Source organism: Spea bombifrons, chromosome 1 (genome assembly GCF_027358695.1).
Source record: "Spea bombifrons isolate aSpeBom1 chromosome 1, aSpeBom1.2.pri, whole genome shotgun sequence".
NCBI classification, from domain to species: domain Eukaryota; kingdom Metazoa; phylum Chordata; class Amphibia; order Anura; family Pelobatidae; genus Spea; species Spea bombifrons.
In genome coordinates, this window is record NC_071087.1 from 18,979,004 (window position 1) to 19,000,058 (window position 21,055).

The window sequence follows — 21,055 nt, forward strand, 5'->3', positions numbered from 1 at the left end:
CGGAAGCACCGGTAAGTGTGTGGGGAGGGGGGGGCGACGACAGGAGGATCCAGGTCCCCTGCAGCGGTGCGGGGGATCTGGATCTTAGTCTCCTAATCAGACCTCTATTTGAGGTCTGATTAGAAGACGACCCCGATTATAAGACGAGGGGTATTTTTCAGAGCATTTGCTTTGAAAAAAACCTCGTCTTATAATCGAGCAAATACGGTACATTTACGTATTCTTTTAAGGCACTTGACATTTTCCACTTTTCTTTTATGGCTTTGAGGACCACTATAACGAGTTCTATGGACCGCCAGTGTTTTAGATGAGTTGTAATGCAGAAATACATGGATTTACAGATCTTGGAATCTGCCCCGTAGGTCCTGGGTATGACAGTTGATTCTGGGAAATCCTGGAGAAGGAAATGTTGCTCACCTCCCCCATTTCTGCCTAATTTCCTTTCTCGTTCATTAATGGGTAGCCATGACCTTTGTTTGGAAAGCCCTTTCTCTCTAGTCCCCATTATTAAGAGGGAACGAGAAACCTCTAGTAATGCACATTTGTGATCAACTGCTTTATGCCTTAAATATTCCCTTTTTGCCTTAGATGCATTTTTTTGACAATTATTTTTAGTATTGTCCATGAACTGCTTTGTCTGCCAAAAAGGGATTTAAACGAGTTAAATGATTGATAAAGAATTGATAAATAAGGTATTTTGTGTTGGATAGGAGTCCAATGCTGAATGAAAATACGTTGGTCTGAAGCCATCCTTTAATCAACCTTTTCTGGGCAATGATACATTACATCCTGTTGAGGTATATTAGATTATGCTGCTCTCCATTTATCATATTTCTAGAGTACCGAGAAGATATTTTAATTTTTAATGTGAGGATAAGCTAGTGTCCTTTAGAGATACTTTCTAGCCCCAAATCAAATCATTTTTTCTTCCATCAGAAACAAGCATTTATCTTAAATCTTAGGCAGTAATAATATTAAAAAAAGCTCATGTGTCCAAAGATTTCATCTAGAATACAAATAAAGATATAAAAGTTAACTTCAGTATTCTCTACGGTGCTTTCTCTTTGAAGCGTTCAACTAGGCTGAATGTGAATTAATTTACCATAGGTAATAACACCGGTCGTCACATACACAAGGATAAAAAGTATCACCTAAATTGAAACAATGTTTTACAGAATATTGATAACGCTATTTTCTATGTCAATCAATTATTATTTTTATTATTTTATGATCCAATTATTATTATGAATAGTTTGGTCATTGGTCAGGTTATTATTACTCTGCATTTTGTTTATACATTTAAATATATATTTTTTATAGTGTCTCATTAAGAGCCTTGGCAAATATCCAAAACATATAAATTTTTATCCAGTTTCTGAGCAATCAGAAAAAAATGATCAAAATATTCACACAAGGCATAAGTCCCATCTAATAAGTATAAATATATTTAAAAGTAAAAAAAAAATTAAAACCAAGGTGGAATATTCTTAAACCATTGTAATGCAAAATATTGACACAGCATCTGAACCCATAGAGAACACCCAATGGTAGGCACAAAGCCACTGGGGTTACATGTTCAAACTACAATGTGACATGCATTCATATGTTCCCTGAGCATTTTATATGCATTCATCTGCATTGTTAAAAAGATTTGTAGAATCCATAAATTGCTCTAATTTGTTCTAGTTGTCATTTTGCTTGTAGCTATTATGACCCAACAATATGCAGCTACAGTAGCTTAGCCACCAACACGTGTAAATGGTCTTACCTTTTCATTTTTTTTATGATGAATAGGGAAAAGGGTCTGCGCTGTTTCTTATGGTTTTGGCACAAAGACCACTGACGCTCCCTTATATAATTAACAATTACAATTTAATGGTAGGCATTTTTATTTTATTTATACATTTAAATATATTTTTTTTATAGTGTCAATGATACTTCATTTTAACAGAGCTATATCTAGTGCCATTTGTGTCTGGGATAAGGTCGGAGCTCCTATCTAGGAAGCAGAAGTGTGTGCAGGGGAATTAGATGGTTCAAGCCCATGGTCCTTGCCTTGTGTTGCCTGGGACAGGTGCTCCTCTTGTCCCATCAAAGTTATAGCCTTGAGGTTTAAATGAGTTGGACAACATCAGGAAAAGTGGGTGAAGTTGGTGGGGTCTTCATTGAACTCTTCCCAACCTAACAGAACTGTCAGGTGTATTATATTCTTCATGATTACACTGATTGTCTGGTTGTAACCAAAACCTTCTCTAAAGGCGGGGAAACTGATATAATGTAAAAATCCAAAAAACATTTACCCCCTAATATTCAATAACTTAGTTAGTAAAATATATATGCAGGTGTCATTCAAAATATTAAAAAACAAATAGCTTTAGAATAATAGTATGCATAATATAACTTTTTGTGCCGTGTGAAATTTTAGGATGATGACGTCAGAAGGGACAATTCGGTCAGAAAGTGAAGCACAAAGAAGGTTATAATAATGTTGGAGGAAAAGAAACAAAGTAACGATAATTAAAAACTGCCAATTTCAATAATACAAAGGAACTCTGGTATTCTTAAGGTGATCTTACATAATGTTAACCTTAGTATATTGAAAATAAGAGAAAATAATAGACTATTCATTCAGCCTTCGTACATTTTATAACTAGCTACAAAATCCCTATCCAGAAAATAGTGTCTAAGTCTTAATATGTTCTTCCAATGGTAAAACACGTGAACTGTACCACAATGTTATTCTCTGCAAAGCTACAATTACGAATGCATGTCAAAATGAAAAATAGACTATACAGCTCAATTCTATTTACTACATAACCTGACATAAAAATAAAAGAATAATTTAAAAAAAAGGCAGCGTTTATCATATAATATTAATATATATTCATATTATTAATATTGCATCTGTGTCAGAAATAAAATGTTCAACAACATGTGATTAGTCTGAGCATTTTGCTTAAGTCTATGATCTTTGAATTAAAAAGTAGATTTGTGTGTATAGTAACAATATATATATATATATATATATAAATTTACATGTATATCAAACCAAAGATCATAAATTAAAAGGGACTGAAAAACAGTATTGCGATTAACTGGGAAGTACAGGGGGAAAAAAGGGAAAGAGGAGAGAGAGACAGGAAAATGCAAAAAAAAGGCGGGAAATTACCCCACTGAAGAGAGAGCATGATAGGATCCAGGCATTATGCACACTCCTACGTAGATGTTCACAGAAAATCAGGCTTTCAGAAAGTAACCATATATTTTGTACCAAATTTGATGAGATTTACAAAGCATAGATGTATCGCATCCATATGACTAACCCCAAAACCCATCATGTATGGTTATTGACAAATCCATTCTCAACGTACATCATCTGTAGCACACATTCCTAGCCAGAACATGCGATATATATATATATATATATATATATATATATATATATATATATATATATATATATATATATATATATATATGTTATTTTTCACCTATAGTCTGCTTCCTTCGTGTTAAATATCTTTAGGGACCTTTTTGATACATGGCATTAATTATGGATCTCTGTTCTTTTTTTAGAGTCTTTCCAAGATCCTAAACATGTCCTTCTCAAACTGAAGGGACCTTGGAGATTTCAATTTGCATTTCTCAAAAGATTTAAAAATAGTATAATTATGTTTTTTAAAAAGTAGGCCATGAGCCTAACTTGGACCCAATTTGTGTCAGTGATAAATAGTTCCTTGAAATCTTCTACTAGATATTTCATTTGGTACATTTTATTTTAAGCAGAGAACCTACACATGTAGATGTCAGAAGATAAAAGAAAGTTGAGTTGGTAGGTCTTTCCTTAGCAAAATCTACCAGTAAGACATTTTTTTTCCAACTCATAATGTTGAAGATGAAGGAGAATCAAGTATAAGATGAACATTTTTTTTATCACTCAGCTTACATCAGTTAATAATGTTTTTTAATTGTCACTGAGCTTTTAACCATTCCATATCTATATTATAAAGTACATGTTATCCTTGAAAATGTTTTTTATCTGGATTTTAAAAGTTCATACAAAGCCCCCTTTTATTTGATGTAACATTGGGCTACTTTTTGCTCCATAGATAAAGGTCAATGTAATATTTTGTGTAGCAGGTGCTTGTAAATTAAAAACTCATCATATGTGTATGTTTTTTTTAAAAAAAAACATCATTTTCATTACCAGGTACTAGTTATGGACACATACAAAATGTTTCTTTCCAAAATTGCGACTTTAGAACTGTTTAGTAACTAGAATAAAAAGAATGGGGAACAAAAAATATCTGATCCTTTTATAATAATTAATTAAGCCCAAATGTTTCAAAATGAATTTTCTCGTGACAAGATAACAATCACATGACAGTATGAGTTTTTTTTTTTTTTACAATGTTTTAACAAAAGCCACATTTCTAAGCTTCCAAAGAATAGTTAAAGAATTCTAATCCCAAATTCACATTCTCATGTCATAATGGCTTAATTAAAAGAATACTGATATACATTTAAAAATGCGATGCATTCATTTAAATTAGTGGAAACGGGATCCCGTCCACAGATAACGTAAATGTGATTTTCTAACAAAATGAAGTCATTTTATGTATCTTATGTTTTTGTTTGAATAAAGTCATTAAATATGTTTGATGGTCACAGCCAAATGAGTAGCAGTGCAGGGTTCCGGATGGCGAATGTAATTTGAAACAGACCTTACAATATGCACATGGAAGATAGGGGAAATAATGTTGCAAGCAATTCTAATGAGGTTGTAATAAAAGGTGCAGATTGCAACTTTCTCATAAAGTTTACGCAGAACCAGAACAGTGGCAAATTAGTCGTTTTAGAAGAATATACAGAAAAAAAAAACATTACCTGTTGGCATCTGTCCATGTTATAGCATAGTGCTAAGAATACTGATGAGGCGCTAATGATTAAGCAAACCCAGTGTCCTTAATATTAATGTATGTTTATGGCGGAGTGAAATAAATACCTAAATTTAACTGCTCCTTCCAAATTATTTAAATACGTAACCTGAGAAACAAGAGCTGGTGGATGATAGCCCTAATGGACACTTTAATGCTAATCAGCATTCCACTGCAAATGAAAAAGAAAATTGTCTGCATGGTTAGTGGCATTTAATATGTTATGCACTCAAACCAATAACAAATGTGATTGCATTTAATTTCAAAATCCCTCATGTCCAATTCCTTTCCAGCCTTTAAGCTTTTTTGCTAAGATCCTTAAAGCATACGTGCTATTATTTGTTGGTATGTGTGTGTTTATGATATGGTGTGAAGAATATGTTTAATCCTTAAAAATACATTTACGCCATGTTTTTTTCTCCTCTAAGAAGGAGAAAGAAAAGTACAGAAGGGTTTAGGTACCAAGCTGTGAGTAGTAGTTGAACGGCTTCAGCTCAGCCACTTCTCTATGCATTATGAAGGGCCAACCCTGGTGAGTGTATTCTACAGCAAAGCGAAAAGGCAAACAAAGTCAAAGGAATCCAGGAGTGTGTCTCAAATTCTTGTAATTGTTTTGTAAATCCACGTGGAGTAAAGTAAATGCACAAAATGGAACAAGGGAAATCGGTTGACACGTTTCGCACCTCTGGTTATGGCTTAGCACTTAGTGAAACGCGTCAAGCAATTTAACTTCTTCTTCTTTTAATGAGAAGAAACACTTTTAAAAGGGGTCTGATCACCAAGGGTAGTCACTTCAAGGCTTTGTTGAAGCTATTTCAGTAAGTACCCCATAGGCAGCATGACTTCCATAAGCCTTTTAATAGATATTGGCAACTGGATGGACTTATTATAATATCAACCATGAGAATGGTCCAGTTGGCATGACCATTCTGTTGGTTGCTATAGTGATGAGACTGCCTTTTTAAACAATTGCACAAAAACACTTTGTATACATAACCTCCAGTTATTATAGTTCCCTTGTTATGTGTTGGCAAGTGAACTATTAGGTTCTAAACTCCAATCCCAAATGCTGTCCCATCACTGGCACCAGCTGAAACCAAAGACCATTTATATATATATATATATATATATATATATATAAATGAATAACAATCATAACTGGGTAGTGACATTTAAGGCATAATAAAATTATCTCTTTAGATATCCATTTCCGTATGAAATTTAGTAATGATTGCAATATATAAATAACAGCATTTTAAGTCGTGTTCAGAGGAGGCTGAAATACATGCTCAATGAATAATTTAAAACAAAAAGGCAAAATAAACAGAATTTAAATCTGTCCATACTTTGTAAAATATCCTGCAGTGATTTTTCCTGCACCAAGCTGTCATTTGGAGAATCATAAAAATGCTAATATCTCAAGTATGCAGAAGGAATAAATACAACATCCTCAGCTAATACAAAAATCTCTATACACTGCTAGCCTCCACGTATTTATGAAACAGCATCAATACGGATTGACAAGGTAGGCTATTTCTCGTATCTATTAGTTTATTTCAGCTACAATGACATATGGTGACAATAGGTGTGCACATCTGCTTTCTAAAAAAACTTCCCCATAAAAAACAAAACCAAACAAAAAAACCTTCATATTGTGAAACTGCCATCTCTATTGTATCTCGGTGTTCCTCTGTTGTCATAAAAGATTCATCAGCCCTGTTTACAGAGATGAGCATATTATATAAGCAAGGTCGTTGGGTCTATTTTACTAATCTTAAAAGCGGGCATCGGTGTTTTGAAAGGAACATTTTTAAAAATTAAATTATTTAAAAAAAAAATAAGCAACCTTTACTCATTTTGGTCATTTCTACATTTCCTAGGGGGAAATGAAGACCGCATTGTTAAATATCTAAGCAATTATCTTTTTTTTCTGTGGTTTTGTGAAGTGCATCCAACATTTCCTTTCTGCCAAAATTCTTTGATTGACCTTCGTTTAACCTGTCCAAAACATTTTCAGAGAAAAAGCAAACCGCACAGAACCTAATTCAGCAGAGTATATCTCCTTAACTGAATAAAAGCTGATTTCTTTATGAGTTTATGACTCTGTTTATAAAAAGGAAATATTTTTCTTCAGTCGCTATATCAAATAGATAGATTTGCCTTATCGCCAATAGTCACCAATGGTATGGCCCAGTCACCAAGGCAAATCAGATGTTCAGACTTTGCTCACAAATCAAACAAAAAGAAAATTGAAATAGTTTATATATCGCATCTCATTTTTAGGAAAAAATGAGATTAATCTGTTTTCTGAATTGCTTTTCAGTAACTCAAGTTCATCATTTTGATTAAAATGCCATTTTTTTGAAACAAGGGAAATCATAAAATGGGAAGATTTTATTAAAAACCTAGGCCTAGAATTTTTTAATTCTTCAGAGAAAACACTGGCAGTCCCAAAACCTGCTAACTGTACTTTCCTTATGTAATTTCAAGGATTTAGGTTTGTGAAAATTAAGGTTTGTGGAGGTGACCGAAACTCAACATTGTCATTGGTTTTAGTTATTTCTGTATGGGAAGGGTAATTAGTTGCTTGTGAATATAGATGAAGTCTGTCAGCTGAAATTTTGTCTACAGCTTGAAATTAAATGACGACTCACATTTCGCTGCCAGGGACTGGCACAATTGTTTTAAAAATGTACTTCTTAAAAAATAAATAATTGGGTCCCCTTAATGGTTTGTAAGCCAAGAAGGGAGATGATCATCACCCTTTCCCCATCCGTGTTCAGTAGGGTAGAGGTTAACAGTATCTTTGTCAGGGGGTGAAAAGTCTACCTATAAAATCATAAATAAACCTACAAGTGGTACCATTATAAACTACCCACCTACTTCTAAGTCCTCTAAATGGGTGCGGCGTTCCCATGCACCCTTAGGGCAACAAAAGCAAAGAGCTAGATCGTAACAGAAAAAAAAAGACGTTACTCCTGAGCACCAGCGGCACCAAGTGGACGGAGGATGTTTTGCATCTTCCTGTCTTGAATGGAAGTAATATTCTTCAGGTGCAACTCACAGCTTAATGAATTCTAGAGTTGCTTACTTAACTTTTTTCAACTTGAATCTCCTGTAGTGGAGTTAATGCAAGTTTAAATACAAGTTGGTAAATGACTGTAATATATGGGTTGAACTTTAGTCTAATTCTTGCAAGTTTGCTGCTGCATTTTCTGTCAACTTGCATTTTGGTAAAGATTCTATAGATTCAAAGAGTCAAAGGTTTTAAAAGATGACTCCCACCAGAAACCCCAATGTTATACTTTATAACCCACAGTATGCCAGAGGGATTGAGGTAGCCCTGCGTAATTTATCATTTAGGCCTGGATTAGCCATAAATCACACTGGGCAAATTCCCTGTGCTTGCATTTACTAAACTTGTGTTCTGGCATGCTTTAAATGCCCAGGCCTTTTTTTGTTCCCAGAACAGCCTTAAAGTAATCTTCACAGATTATCTATAACATAAGCAGGGTAAATCAGTCATCTGAAATCGTCTTGTCTACCATAACCACCCTAAAATGTCACCGTGTAGTAATTAGTCCCTACGTGACAATGGGAATGCACATACTAATAAATTAACGTTGTGGTGGATCCTGCTTGCAGCTAAATTGTGTATTAAAGACAATCTACAGTGAAACATTTTAAACATGACAGCAAATGAATGTTTTATGGTGCTCTAATGACCGTAATCATAAGCACTAATTTTCAATAATAACAAACATGTCAATTCCATATCAGACTACTGCTGATCAGGCAGAAATTAATTTTATTAATAGCATGCCTGTTCTGTTCATAATTAAGCTGGGATATTTAGGGCAGCTGTGAATAACTTTGGTACTGCATGGAACATGAATATTACAAAAGTGTTCGAAAAAACATGAATATGACAAATCTCTTCAGAAGGACACAGTTTGTCAGTTTGCTAATCGTATTTTCTCAACACAAAATACGTTTCTGCTGAAGGTCATAAGAGACTTCAGGATAATACATTTATCCTTGCTTAAGAAGGCATACACCAATTAATCAAAAAGATTACTCCCATTAAGTATGTATTATGGATATACCATTCACCAATGAGGATAAAATAGATAATAGCACACTGACCTTGTTATGGTTCAGTCACACCATAAACTTCAACACATGAGCATTTTCTTGTCAATTTTTTTTTTTAATATAAATATTAAAGCCAAATTAATCCATATAATATACATGTATTATTATTATTTTATTATGTATTGTTTATATAGCGCCATCAAATTCTGTAGCGCTGTACAATGGTATAATATTATGTTTTTAGCCCATCACAGAGGCCAATTACAGGAGAATAAAATATAATCATTATATATATATATATATATATATATATATATATATATATATATATATATATAAATATATATATATTGTTCATGTTTTTAGGAGAAAAATGGAAAAGGCATTATCCGTTCTGTAATTGCTCTGGTATGTAACAAGCTACATGTGATGTTACCATGGGCATCTTTATTGATAAACGGCACTGGAAAAGCCTCCCCTGGTGGGCACCTCAACTTCAAAAGCCTGCTCTTCGGATGAAAAGAGGAGAACCGGCTTTCAGCACAATACTATCTGCCAGCTCACCAGGGAGCACTTAACAAATTAAAGTGTGGGTATTGAGTAGGGGGCTCAATGGACAGCTGCCACGGGCCCCTCATGTAACTCTGCATTAAAGCTGCACCCTTCGCCCTGTGTTAAAGAAGTCCCATGTACTGTTAAATCAGGCAGAGGAAAGACACTGACGTCCTTCTACTGTCATTCATGCAAAACCGTTCCTAAAAGATCAACCATCTGGTGTGACCCTACTGATTATTTGCACTGTCACCTCTAGCTACTTATGTGAAGATTACAACAAACAATGGATAGCCCTAAGGTGAATAAGGTACCTATTTAAGATGAAGTGGAAAACATAACTAGCTCTGAAATTGCTAATCCATTCAGTTGAATTCTCGAGGGCACATTCTCCCGTGGCATGGTGCCAAGGAATTAGAGAAGCAGATGTTTGTGCCACAAAGGGAGTGTCTTCCAAACCTGCTGTTTCACTGACTACTCAATTGTTGTTTAGATTCTGATTAGGATCATGGAAAAGGAATGATCAGGTTGAGTATCCATCTATTAAATCAACAATACCATTAAATAGATTTCGAACAATATTGGCATACTTTCATATAAAAGACCACCACGCTGTTACTGTTAAAATAAGTTACTGAAAATCTATAAACTACTAAGCATGTATCATTAAAATGAAAAAAAATAGAGAGATTTGTTTTAGAAAAAGCGCCTACATTTTAACCTAATGCAGAGGTTTTCATCATGGGAAACAAGCGTAAAAATACATTCAATTAAAAGTAGTTTGCTTGTGGAGATGTGAAAACAGTATTGATTAATATATGCTTTTTATTGCTTAAAAATAAAGCCAAAGGTAACTTGCAAACAAAGCCTTTACAGACAGGATTTTAAAAAAAGGAAATAACGCACAAATACTTATTCTAAAATAGGCAGTGAAAGACCTCACACAATAATGTGCTGTATTATATGGAGCAACTGCAATCAGGGCTGGACTGGGGATAACTTGATGATCCTGGCACTTTTAGCCCAGTGGCTGCCAAATCACATAACTGCGGGTGCCGGCTGGACATGCATGCCCGTACATTGCGTTTTTATGCTCACGCAGCATGTACATGGGTATATCCAGCCAGCGGCTGTACACTGCAGAACCAAGTCTGCAGTCCACTTGCCAAATGTCAGATCAGGTGAGTATGGAGAACTGTCTGCCGGCAGCCTATTGGTGTGCCAGATGGCCAGTCAAGTCCTGACTGCTATTCTAAAGCAGTAAGTATTCTGTTTGTACTATAAACTTATATTTTTGGGACTTCACTAAGGCGTCAACATTCGACCCAACTTCAGACGCATGCTAACACTTGCAGAACAACTTCATAATTCACTAACATGACTGTTGCAGGCAAGGTCATGCATGCTGAACCACTACTCACGTTGATTTTCATGACACCCCCGCCCTAAGAAAAGCAGATATTAAATAAATATATATTTTTTTTTAAAAAAAAAAAACAAGGTTAAAGAGGACCCACCTGACCGAACATGTATTATTAGACAATGCTACGAAAAAATGTCAAGCATCCCAGTACCACTCTAGCTTAACAGTACCAATACAGCAGGAATATGCATCAAATATGTGGTTCTAATTATTATATGTGGATGATGTTTGTCTCCAAGTAATGCTCTCCTGAAATATGATTATTTTTTTTATTGTAAAGTGCGTGATTTAGTCTTTGTTCCCTCAAACAACTCTCCATTCCCTTAAATGTATGCATATATATGAATGTTCTATGCCTGTCAGCTGAACAGGAAAAGCTCCTTGGGTTTTATAGATAATTGTCTGCCCTGATGCAATTTCTGTTGAATCAGTCATTTCTGAGAATAGATCACTTATTTATGAGTGTGTTGATGGCACAACTTGCCTGCAAGCTAAGGAAAATGGATATAAATTTGATCTTCTGTGTTCTAAAAATGAAAAGGTTTATTTGAATTCAGTCAGACTTCATTAAAAGAAATACTGATCATTTAACAGCCAGAATGAAAGGGTTTTTTTCTTCTTCTTTTCATCATTAGTTAGATTGTATAAACATCTGCTAAAAGTATTTAAATTCTGCAATCACCATTAAACACGGATCATTTTGTATGTATTCGAGAGTTCAATAACTACAAATCCGCCGCTTCTTTTTGATTTTAGAATATCTGGCATTTTGAATAAAAACAATTCCAAACTAATCGATGCATGTTTTTGTACTCAACAACAACAAAAAAATGTCAGATGCGCCTTTAGTGAGTTAAGACTGTATTAAGTCAGCTGGCAAACCAGGCTGTATCATGAATATAGCAGAAAGTTGGTATATTTCACTGTGTTAAACATGTGAAAGACAGGCACGCACATAGATGTATATCAGCAGCCTACACAACATGGCTTGTATTAGATGCGTCCCCTAAGTTTTTTTCTCTTAGAGCTTTGTGTGATTTTTAAATTATTTGCCTGTTGACTTCTATAGCCAGTAACGTGAGACCAGAAGTTGTAGCCAATAATATAAGCATTTATTTTGAAAAGTTATTGTCTTATATTTACCATGTCACAGTTTTAGGGTCATTGGCGTTAAATTTGCACGTGCCGCTGAAAGGGTTATCCAAACGTCGCACAGTGCAAACTTACCAAAAAAAGTTCTTGAGTTATAACCAAAAGCAGAATTTGGCTCAGTTTAGGTTTGTTTCTTGCATAAAGTTACATTATGCTTGCGGACATGGCCATTTATGCTAAGAAGTCCTTGTCAATTTGATATGACTTCTACAGAGAAATGCAACCTTATTCCCTATAGGAATACATTCTGTATTTTGCAAATCTTGTAGCAGAAAAAAAGGAAGGGAGCGGTTCACAAACATATCTTTAACACATATCTGCAACACAAAACCCAACACCATGAATTACATTAGAATAGATATAAAATGATTGCGTACCTGTGATATTTGTCTCATTCTTTATCCCCTTAAGGACAATGGGCGGTCCATAAACCCATTGAAAACCATGCATTTTGAGCCCGTACATGTACGGGATTTGTCATTAAGGGGTTAAAAATGGTCAGGCATCACTCTTATTCAGATAAAACCAAGCCATAACTTAAACCATTATTTGTTAAAAAGATTCATACTGGATACTTTGTATTGCCCTGTGGCAATTGTAAGTTCTGAAAGATTTAAAACTCTTCTTATGGTTTTATTGTTCTGTTGTTTTTGTTCTGTTTTCGTTTTTAAAACTACCTCGACTGCTGATCACGCCGACGTACTTTACAAGAATACAAATAAACTAATGACAGACAGAGTTCCTGAATTTTATCACCTTCCATCTTTTTAACTTTGAAGCTATGTTTTGCTTCTTCTCAGCCGAATCATCAATTCTCTTTCTGGTAGAACCCTATTGCTATGCTTACTTATTTATTTTGCTCATCCTTTTATGTTTTTGTTTTTTCAAATCCATCACTTCACTATCTATCTTTTTTGTGTTTCATTTTCATGACTTTTTGGTGTGCTTTTACCACTTTTTTATAATTCTTTCTTCTAATCCATACCTGCCTTTTTTTAAAACATAAAGAACACATTTTGACCACCGGTATCGCCATCCCTCCACAAGACTCCCTATTCTAGTTTAGTGAAACATCTAGATTTAGTGCTCCTTGATCCACCTATTTTTACGTTAAGTACTATATATCATCTCAAAGTATCTAAGTCATATACATTTTCTGGGACAATCTCACTAATTGGAGAAAGTAGTTTTTCATAAGAAAGTTTGTCTCCAAATGAGAACAAGTAGACAGCTTTAGAGCAGAGACACATCTTCTAACAGTTGCATAAGGTTCCGCAACCCTCATATCTACTGTGCACATCACTTCAAAACAGTGATGATGTTTAGCTGAAATTCACATTTTTTTTGGAATAAAACTTTTATCAAAGATTTTTTTAGTGTCTTTACCCTCAGCAGTGGAAATGCTTAGGTACTTCTCAGAGGAGCACAGATTGGTCAACCATTGTCCATCTTGAAAACTGTGTTAATTAAAGGACCACCTCTGCTCTTTTGGAAGTTAAATGAAAAACCTGTAAACGCTGGGACTTCTAGGTTATTCCTGATCTTGTCTGTTTCTCCAAGCACCTTTAACGAAGCAGAAGTATGTTCTTTAAAATAAATATCACCATGAAAGCATCTTAATTTTACTATATATGCAGATAATGAAAATCTGCGCTGTTGTATAGAGGATTTCTATTTTTCTGTTTCTTAAATAAAATGCAAAAGAATGCATTGTAGATAATTGATGGTTTTATTGTCCAGTCTCTCTGTATCATTATGGTGACAATGTGATATCTAATTTTTACAGGCATTTATTTACACTACAATCTAAGCAACATAACAAATAATGCTTAAAATATTTGACACCACTGTCAGACCAACAATGAAGTAGATAGCTAACTATACAACACACTTGAACACTCTTGAGCACTCTTTAAATCTTCTAACTTCCAGTGACATACAGAATCTTTTCTCTTGCAGCCTTTTCGTAGAGTGACGTTTTCTGTTGTGAGTCAGCCTCAGGACCCACATCAAGGGTCGTTGCAGAGTTGCTATGACAGCGGCCTGGAGGAGTCAGAGACACCGAGCAGTAAGAGTTCCTCAGGTCCAAGACTGGGTGCTCTACCACTACCTGAAGACAACTATGAGAGAACTACACCAGATGGCAGTGTTGGTGAGGCAGAGCATATGGAAAATGGTAGGGGCAAATTTAACATTCACACACACATGCATATACTTTAAGGGAACCAGAAAAAAAAAATATATATAAAAAAAAAAAAAATAATAATAATAATAATAATAATAATAATTGGTCAAATTAATTACTTTTTTTAAAAAACATAGTTTTTTGAATTTTACATATTTTGATTTTTTAATTTTCAATATATCCCTGCAAAAAAAAATGTATATGTATCTGTGTGTCAAAAAATGCAAGAAATCATAGATATCGGGCTGTATTTAATGCTCAAGATACGTCTGAGTAGTAATTGGAATGTTATAGACTGCAATGGAAAACTAGATGAAAAAGAGATACATAGGCCCAAGTACATTAACTGAGATAAAATGTATCACTTTTTAATCCAATGTATTCGATTGCGATCTATGCCAGGGTTGCTATTCAATTAGTTGTGATAGATTTATCTACCACATTAAATCTAGCCCGTTACTTCTAGGCTAAAATTATAGTGAAGTATGTATGCACAAATTGTTTTTGTTTGTATATGCAATCTTTTTTAAAAAAAAAAAAATCTAAAAAAAAATTACTTTTGAAGATGTAACTTGCAATACACTTGTATCCAAAAAGCATATATATATATATATATATATATATATATATATATAGAAATGTCAATACAAGGAGAAATCCATTTGCCCTGAAGATTTTTTTATGCGTCATGTAGGTAGAACATCCAGATCTAGTTGAACGTTGTCATGGTAAATGAGTACTTTGGAATTATTGAAATGTTTTGTTACAGCGATGAGCTGGGAGAAATGCCTCAAAAGATGGAGAAAGAAGGTTCTTAACAGATATAGAGCGAAAGGCAATTCCAAAGGCATTTAGTCCTTAGGACAGGCAGAAGAGGTCCTTCATCTGTAGGTAGAAGAGATAGAAACAATACATACACACGCATATATTGTATGGCAACAGAACACAACATAAAAATGCTTTTAACAGAGGCATCAAAGTAAGCTAATCCTTTTGTTTTCCCTTAATAGAAACCATAATTTCCCTAGTACCCCTTGTGTCTATATGAAATATTTTTCATAAGAACGTTGACAAAATATATATATATATTTTCACAAATCCTTCAGTAATTGGATATAATACATAATTTTCATCAAGTATATTCAATAAAGTCATTATTTGTTTTTAGATGTCCAACCCTTAATATCTCAATACAAAAAATCCAGTAAACAATTTATCTCCAGGCAAAGGTTAAGGTGCACCAATCACCCAGGATATCAAATGATGTGTTTTTATATTGCAATTATACTTGTAATAACATTTATACACCATATCCAGTATTACAGATCATTGTTCAATCATCCCAAATTTTAAATGATTTTCAATTAATGAAATCAATCCTAAGACTGGAATGACTACAGAGCTCTAGCTTTTAGCAAAACATCTTGTATTACATGATCGTATATTGTAATATGACAAATTATATGGTAACAATAATGTAAAATTACACGAGGTTGATGTTTCACAGCTAGGGCAAGAATATTTTTTATACCAATTTCACACATTTTGGTATTGTCCTGTTTTTTCTTGTATTATTTTTTATGAATAGGATCTGGATTGTAATGATACGGTTGCTACGTACCAATTTGTTTCTTCATATTTCTACACTATTATTAATTAACTATCACTGAAATTGAACAGCATCATACATCTTCCCCCAAAATAGAACTGCTTGGTTATATAATCTTTTGGCAACCTAATATTTATGTAACCTACAGGTCTTTCTTACTGAAATACGAATAACATTACCCTAGGGTATAAAGCAAATTACACTGGTTTCCTTAGCGTGGCACAATGAGAAATTGATTCCACATTACACGTGTGGCCATATATACTGTATTTCTATTGGGATATGCTTTATGGGCCTCTAAATATTATACACATCTCAGTAGTATTTTTTTTAAATAAAATAAAAATAATAAAAAATCATATATATATATATATATATATATATATATATATATATATATATATATATATATATTACTAAATAACCATGATTTTTGCTGGGTTTTATTTACTAAACAAAACATGGGTTACTTAGAAATAATTCACTGGGGGAAAAAATGGCATGTCAGATAACAGGGTATATGACTGGTTATACGCCATTAAAAGAAGTGGATAATTCAGTTATTCACTTGTATGAATAAGGATTGTTGATCTGTTTGTGATTTTATTTAAAAACTAAAAAAATTATACACTCAGCAAACTTCACTGTGGGTGATCAGCTTAATTAAAACCCATCAAGACACACTGCTGTAATGCAAACTTGGAAGTCAACCAACGTTTTAACAGTTTTGGCACCGAAAGACTATTGGGTGAAATTTATGATCAGGTCCAAGAGTAATGAGCCATGACATAAAGCCACTAGGGGCATGCAGCCTGCTTTATAAAGTGCATTTCTATTTAATAATTTCAAGACTTCTTTATAAGAACAATAGCCTTCCCGTTTCTATCCAGGCTGTGCATAAAATCGTCCAGTGGTTTCCAGTTTGGCGAACACAATTCTTAATATTTCTTGGACGTTACAATGTAGAAATCCGGACAGATGTTGAAACTGAAGGCCTAATTATCACGGCTAACTGGAGCTTAACAGAGGCGAAAGCATGCACTCCACAACTAGGACCTTTAAAAGTCATGCCTAAAAAAAAACATATAGAAAATACAAGGATATTTCCAATCATTATAACTTGTAATGATCATACACATGAAAAATTAATACATAATTTATTCTTATGAAAAAATAATTAATATTAATCAGGCTTCATACAAAATATTCTACCGATGTTACTTATACAATAAAGTATCAATTTAATAATTTAATTTTTGTTGCTTTTGTGAACAAAATGTTACAAATAAATTAAGCTTCTCACAAGGATTTTGAAATTCAAGCCATCAAATGTTTGTATTAATTAACTCAATTCATTGAAGACATTCTAGTAATAGATATAGATTTTATTGATCTTAGATTAGAGACCAGTGTGTCTAAAGCTTCCAGAACTTTCCAGAACGCATTGCGCAAGTATAGTCATTGAGATATGTATGTTCTAAACTAAGCATAGCAGTTATGGGCTGTAATGTCAAACTCGTTATACCAGTCTTAAAGTTCAAATGGTGTCCCAGCAAAAAAAAGAAATCTGGCACAGCAGAACCCTGGATAAATTGGATAAATATTAAAAGTGAAGTCGAACATTTAAAAATGTTGGTGCCATCTGCAATGCAATAATGCTCCTATGGAAGCTATAGGCATCCGTTTAAAGGAAAGGGACATCACATCATTAGCTTTGTTAACAATCAGCTTGGTGTGCAGTTTGCATAAAGAATGCCACCAGAAATACCACGATTGCCACTAATATCAACCTCCACGTCTGCAGATGAAGGATTCTTATTATAGCATTATAACATTTTCGGTGCTACACTTTGTTACTTTATACTAGAATATATTTAATGCTCATCAGTTAGTTCTCCTAAATCCTATCTTTTGCAGTTTATCTCATAACATAAATAAATCTAGCGATGTTTACAGATTGTCCAACATAGTTACCAGAGGCCTAATTTATGTGTATTCTCAGGGTCATATTTACCTCTGGAGATGCCCTAGGCATTTTCACTAGCCTCCCTCGCCACGCCGCCCTTACTGCTGAGCATTGGAGTACATAATGGAAAATCCCAGGGCTTTGTCTATTAAGGACACGTTATGCTGAGCGGAAATTAACTAAAGGACGCTGTGCTCCATAGTGCTAATGGGCCTGTTGGGAAATCATTGGTCTAGATTTTCACCTTCGTGTAGGAAGCCTGATCTCCCAAGAAGGCAATCGGCTCACTTTTAAGCAGAAGATGGGATGCCACCCCCTAGTCATGCCGCCCTAGGTCTAGTCGGCCTAAGAGAGAATATGCCATTGTGTATACTATGGGGCCAGGTATCTTAACCCTGTGTTCTCTCAGATCTAGATGATTCCTCCCCTATAAGTTATCACTGCCCTGTTGAGTTGCTGATTTGAGCAGCCCTTGTTAGGATGAGTTGAAAAAATAGTACAGTAATCAGATTAGATATGGTACCACAGACCTTAACTTCACTCTAAAATGCGTACAGGTAATTTTGATAAATGAGTTTAAGTAATAGAAGCTGAAAGTGCAGCATTTCTGTTTTAATGCTCAAAGTAAATATTTATTCTTCCGTGGGACTTCCCCTTCAAAGATTAAAGTCAGAACTCTGTAAGGGCCAGACTGGCGATGAAAAGCAGCCATGGCACTTTAAGGTTACCAGCTGCTAAGTGATGTACATGTTGCCGCCAGCTGGATATGCACAGCTGCACACTATACTCTCAGTGTCAGATGGCAGGACACATTTACCTGTACTGCCGCTAAAGTGGTCTTCCAAGGCTGCACATCAGAACACTATATATATGTGTGTGTTTTATATATATATATATATATATATATACAATAAATTAAACTTTAAACTCACGGGACTCCCAAGTAGGGAAAAATATGTAAATACAATTTACAAATTCCATCAATGTTTCGGGCTCTAACCAAGACCCTTTATCAAGCCCAAAACGTTGATGGAATTTGGGAATAAATATTGGATTTTTTTTCCATTACTTGAGAGCCCCTTCAGTGCGTTTAATTTCTTGGACTTTTGTATATTGGCTGAACAGGACCCAGGCGTATGTATTTTGTATTGCGTGTGGGACTATTGGACTTGTGAGTGTAAAATATATATATTAATAGCTGTACCCTTTTCTGCTAAAATATAATTTCATACTAGTATGACTTCAGTTTCTTGCAGAGTAGCGAGCAGTCCTGATAGGAAAACTATTTATTTAACATTTAGCCTTTGAGTGGAATGAAACAACTTTTTTCAGTTCAATTGAGACAAGTCTCTGATTATAGCTCTAAAACCATAAATCGAGCTGTATAATGCCAATTGTATTGCTTGGATTTGAATTCTGGTAATTTCGTCTTCAATATTAATGGATCATTCTGACAGGAATAGAACTGGAATTGAAACCTGTCAAGTATTCATTTGTCACATTTAATTGGAATCTAGGTAATCTGCAGTGTTTTGCTTGGCTAGGTTTTAATCAGGAGTCACATTGGTTTTTCATTTGGATTTTCCATAGCAAGAACACTTTGGAAAGTATCCTACTTCTTAATTGTGATTACTTCAAATATTTACTACTTTATTTGAACCAACGTGAAGCAATAAGGTTTCCACTAATTGGTTTAGATTTTCTCTTATAATGTTTGAAAAGAAAATCATCTCTAAATACACTAAAGTAAAGAAGAAAATGGATTGATGTAAAAGCAATCCGGGACTGTTAAGGGAAGCAGGACATTTTTCATGGTACGGTAAATACAAGTAGGTTGGAGTAGCTGGTGCAAACGTAAATATCTGTAATGAAAATTGTTATGATGCATCTGTTATGTCCGTGGAATAAAACTAAAACGCTGCAGAAGGAGGGGCGGATAACACAGAGATAAAGCAACGCGTCCTTTTAGAGAGTTCTTTCTCATATTCGTTAAGTGCATCATTTTTTTTTTACTTGCATTAGAAATGTTGCATATTAATTAGGAAAGGTTATTTGTACATTCATTTTTAACAAATATTGAATTAATTCATTTGTTTCAAATAGAAATTAGAATATGCAAATACTAATATTTAGTATTTTGAGGTTGTTAACCCTTAGAGCACCAGAGCACAGATTTTTTTCCATTTGTGATTACCATAAAGAATAAATGGCCCTGTGGGATTCTCGTTTTATGTCATGCAACGCATCAAAATGAATGACATTCACAAAAAGCTTTTTCTTTTTTGTGACTGCAATATATAAGCCTATAAATTCAGAGATTTTTTTTCACTGAAACAACAGAAAATAGGACAGGCTGCATCACTCTCTATCTACAATTGTTTACTAATTCATGCCCCCCAACTGTCCCGATTTAGGCGGGGCAGTCACGATTTTCGGTCTCTGTCCCGCTGTCCCGGCTATCCCTTCCTCTGTCCCGCTTTGCAGGGGCAGAGGAAGGGTGAGGCAAGAGCGATACTCACCTCAGGTGCAGCTGCAGGGGGCACACAGACACCCGATCAGCAGCTGCAGCCTGCAGACTAGTTGGGAGATCACACTCTCCCTCTAGTCGGCTAAACATTAGGGAGTGCAAGGTCTGTCACTTTGCTTTACTGCTCCCTAATCACTATGCACCGGCAAATAAAGCCGAGCGCAGGGATATGACGTCATCCCTGCACTCTGCAGCAATAGCCGGCGCGTAGTGAAGAGGGAGCCGTAAAGCATCTGAAGTGACAGACCTCGCGCTCCCACAACAGGATACAGGATGGAGGATGAGGCTGGAGGAAGAAGGATTGGGGAAGAGGTAAGAGATAAGAGATGGGGAGAAAGGGGTGCTAGCTTGTGTGTAAGGGCAATGTATGTGTGTGTGTAAGAGCAGAGTATATATGTGTGTGTAAGGGCAGTGTACGTGTATATGTGTGTAAGGACAGTGTACGTGTATATGTGTGTGTTTAAGGGCATTGTACATGTATATGTGTGTGTGTGTGTGAGGGCAGTGTAAGTGTATATGTGTGTGTAAGGGCAGTGTATATGTGTGTGTGTGTAAAGGCAGTGTATGTGTATATGTATGTTTATGGGCAGGTGTGTGCAAAGGCAGTGT

General features: G+C 34.8%; 1 protein-coding gene across 1 annotated transcript in view; it reads left to right on the forward strand.

Annotated features, from left to right (window-relative positions):
- PCDH7 (protocadherin 7) overlaps window positions 1–21,055 on the forward strand; it is a 362,079-nt gene that overhangs the window by 169,273 nt on the left and 171,751 nt on the right. The window contains exon 2 of the mRNA XM_053458352.1: window positions 14,119–14,335. Coding sequence (XP_053314327.1) covers window positions 14,119–14,335 — 217 coding nt within the window. The remainder of the gene's footprint in view (window positions 1–14,118; window positions 14,336–21,055) is intronic.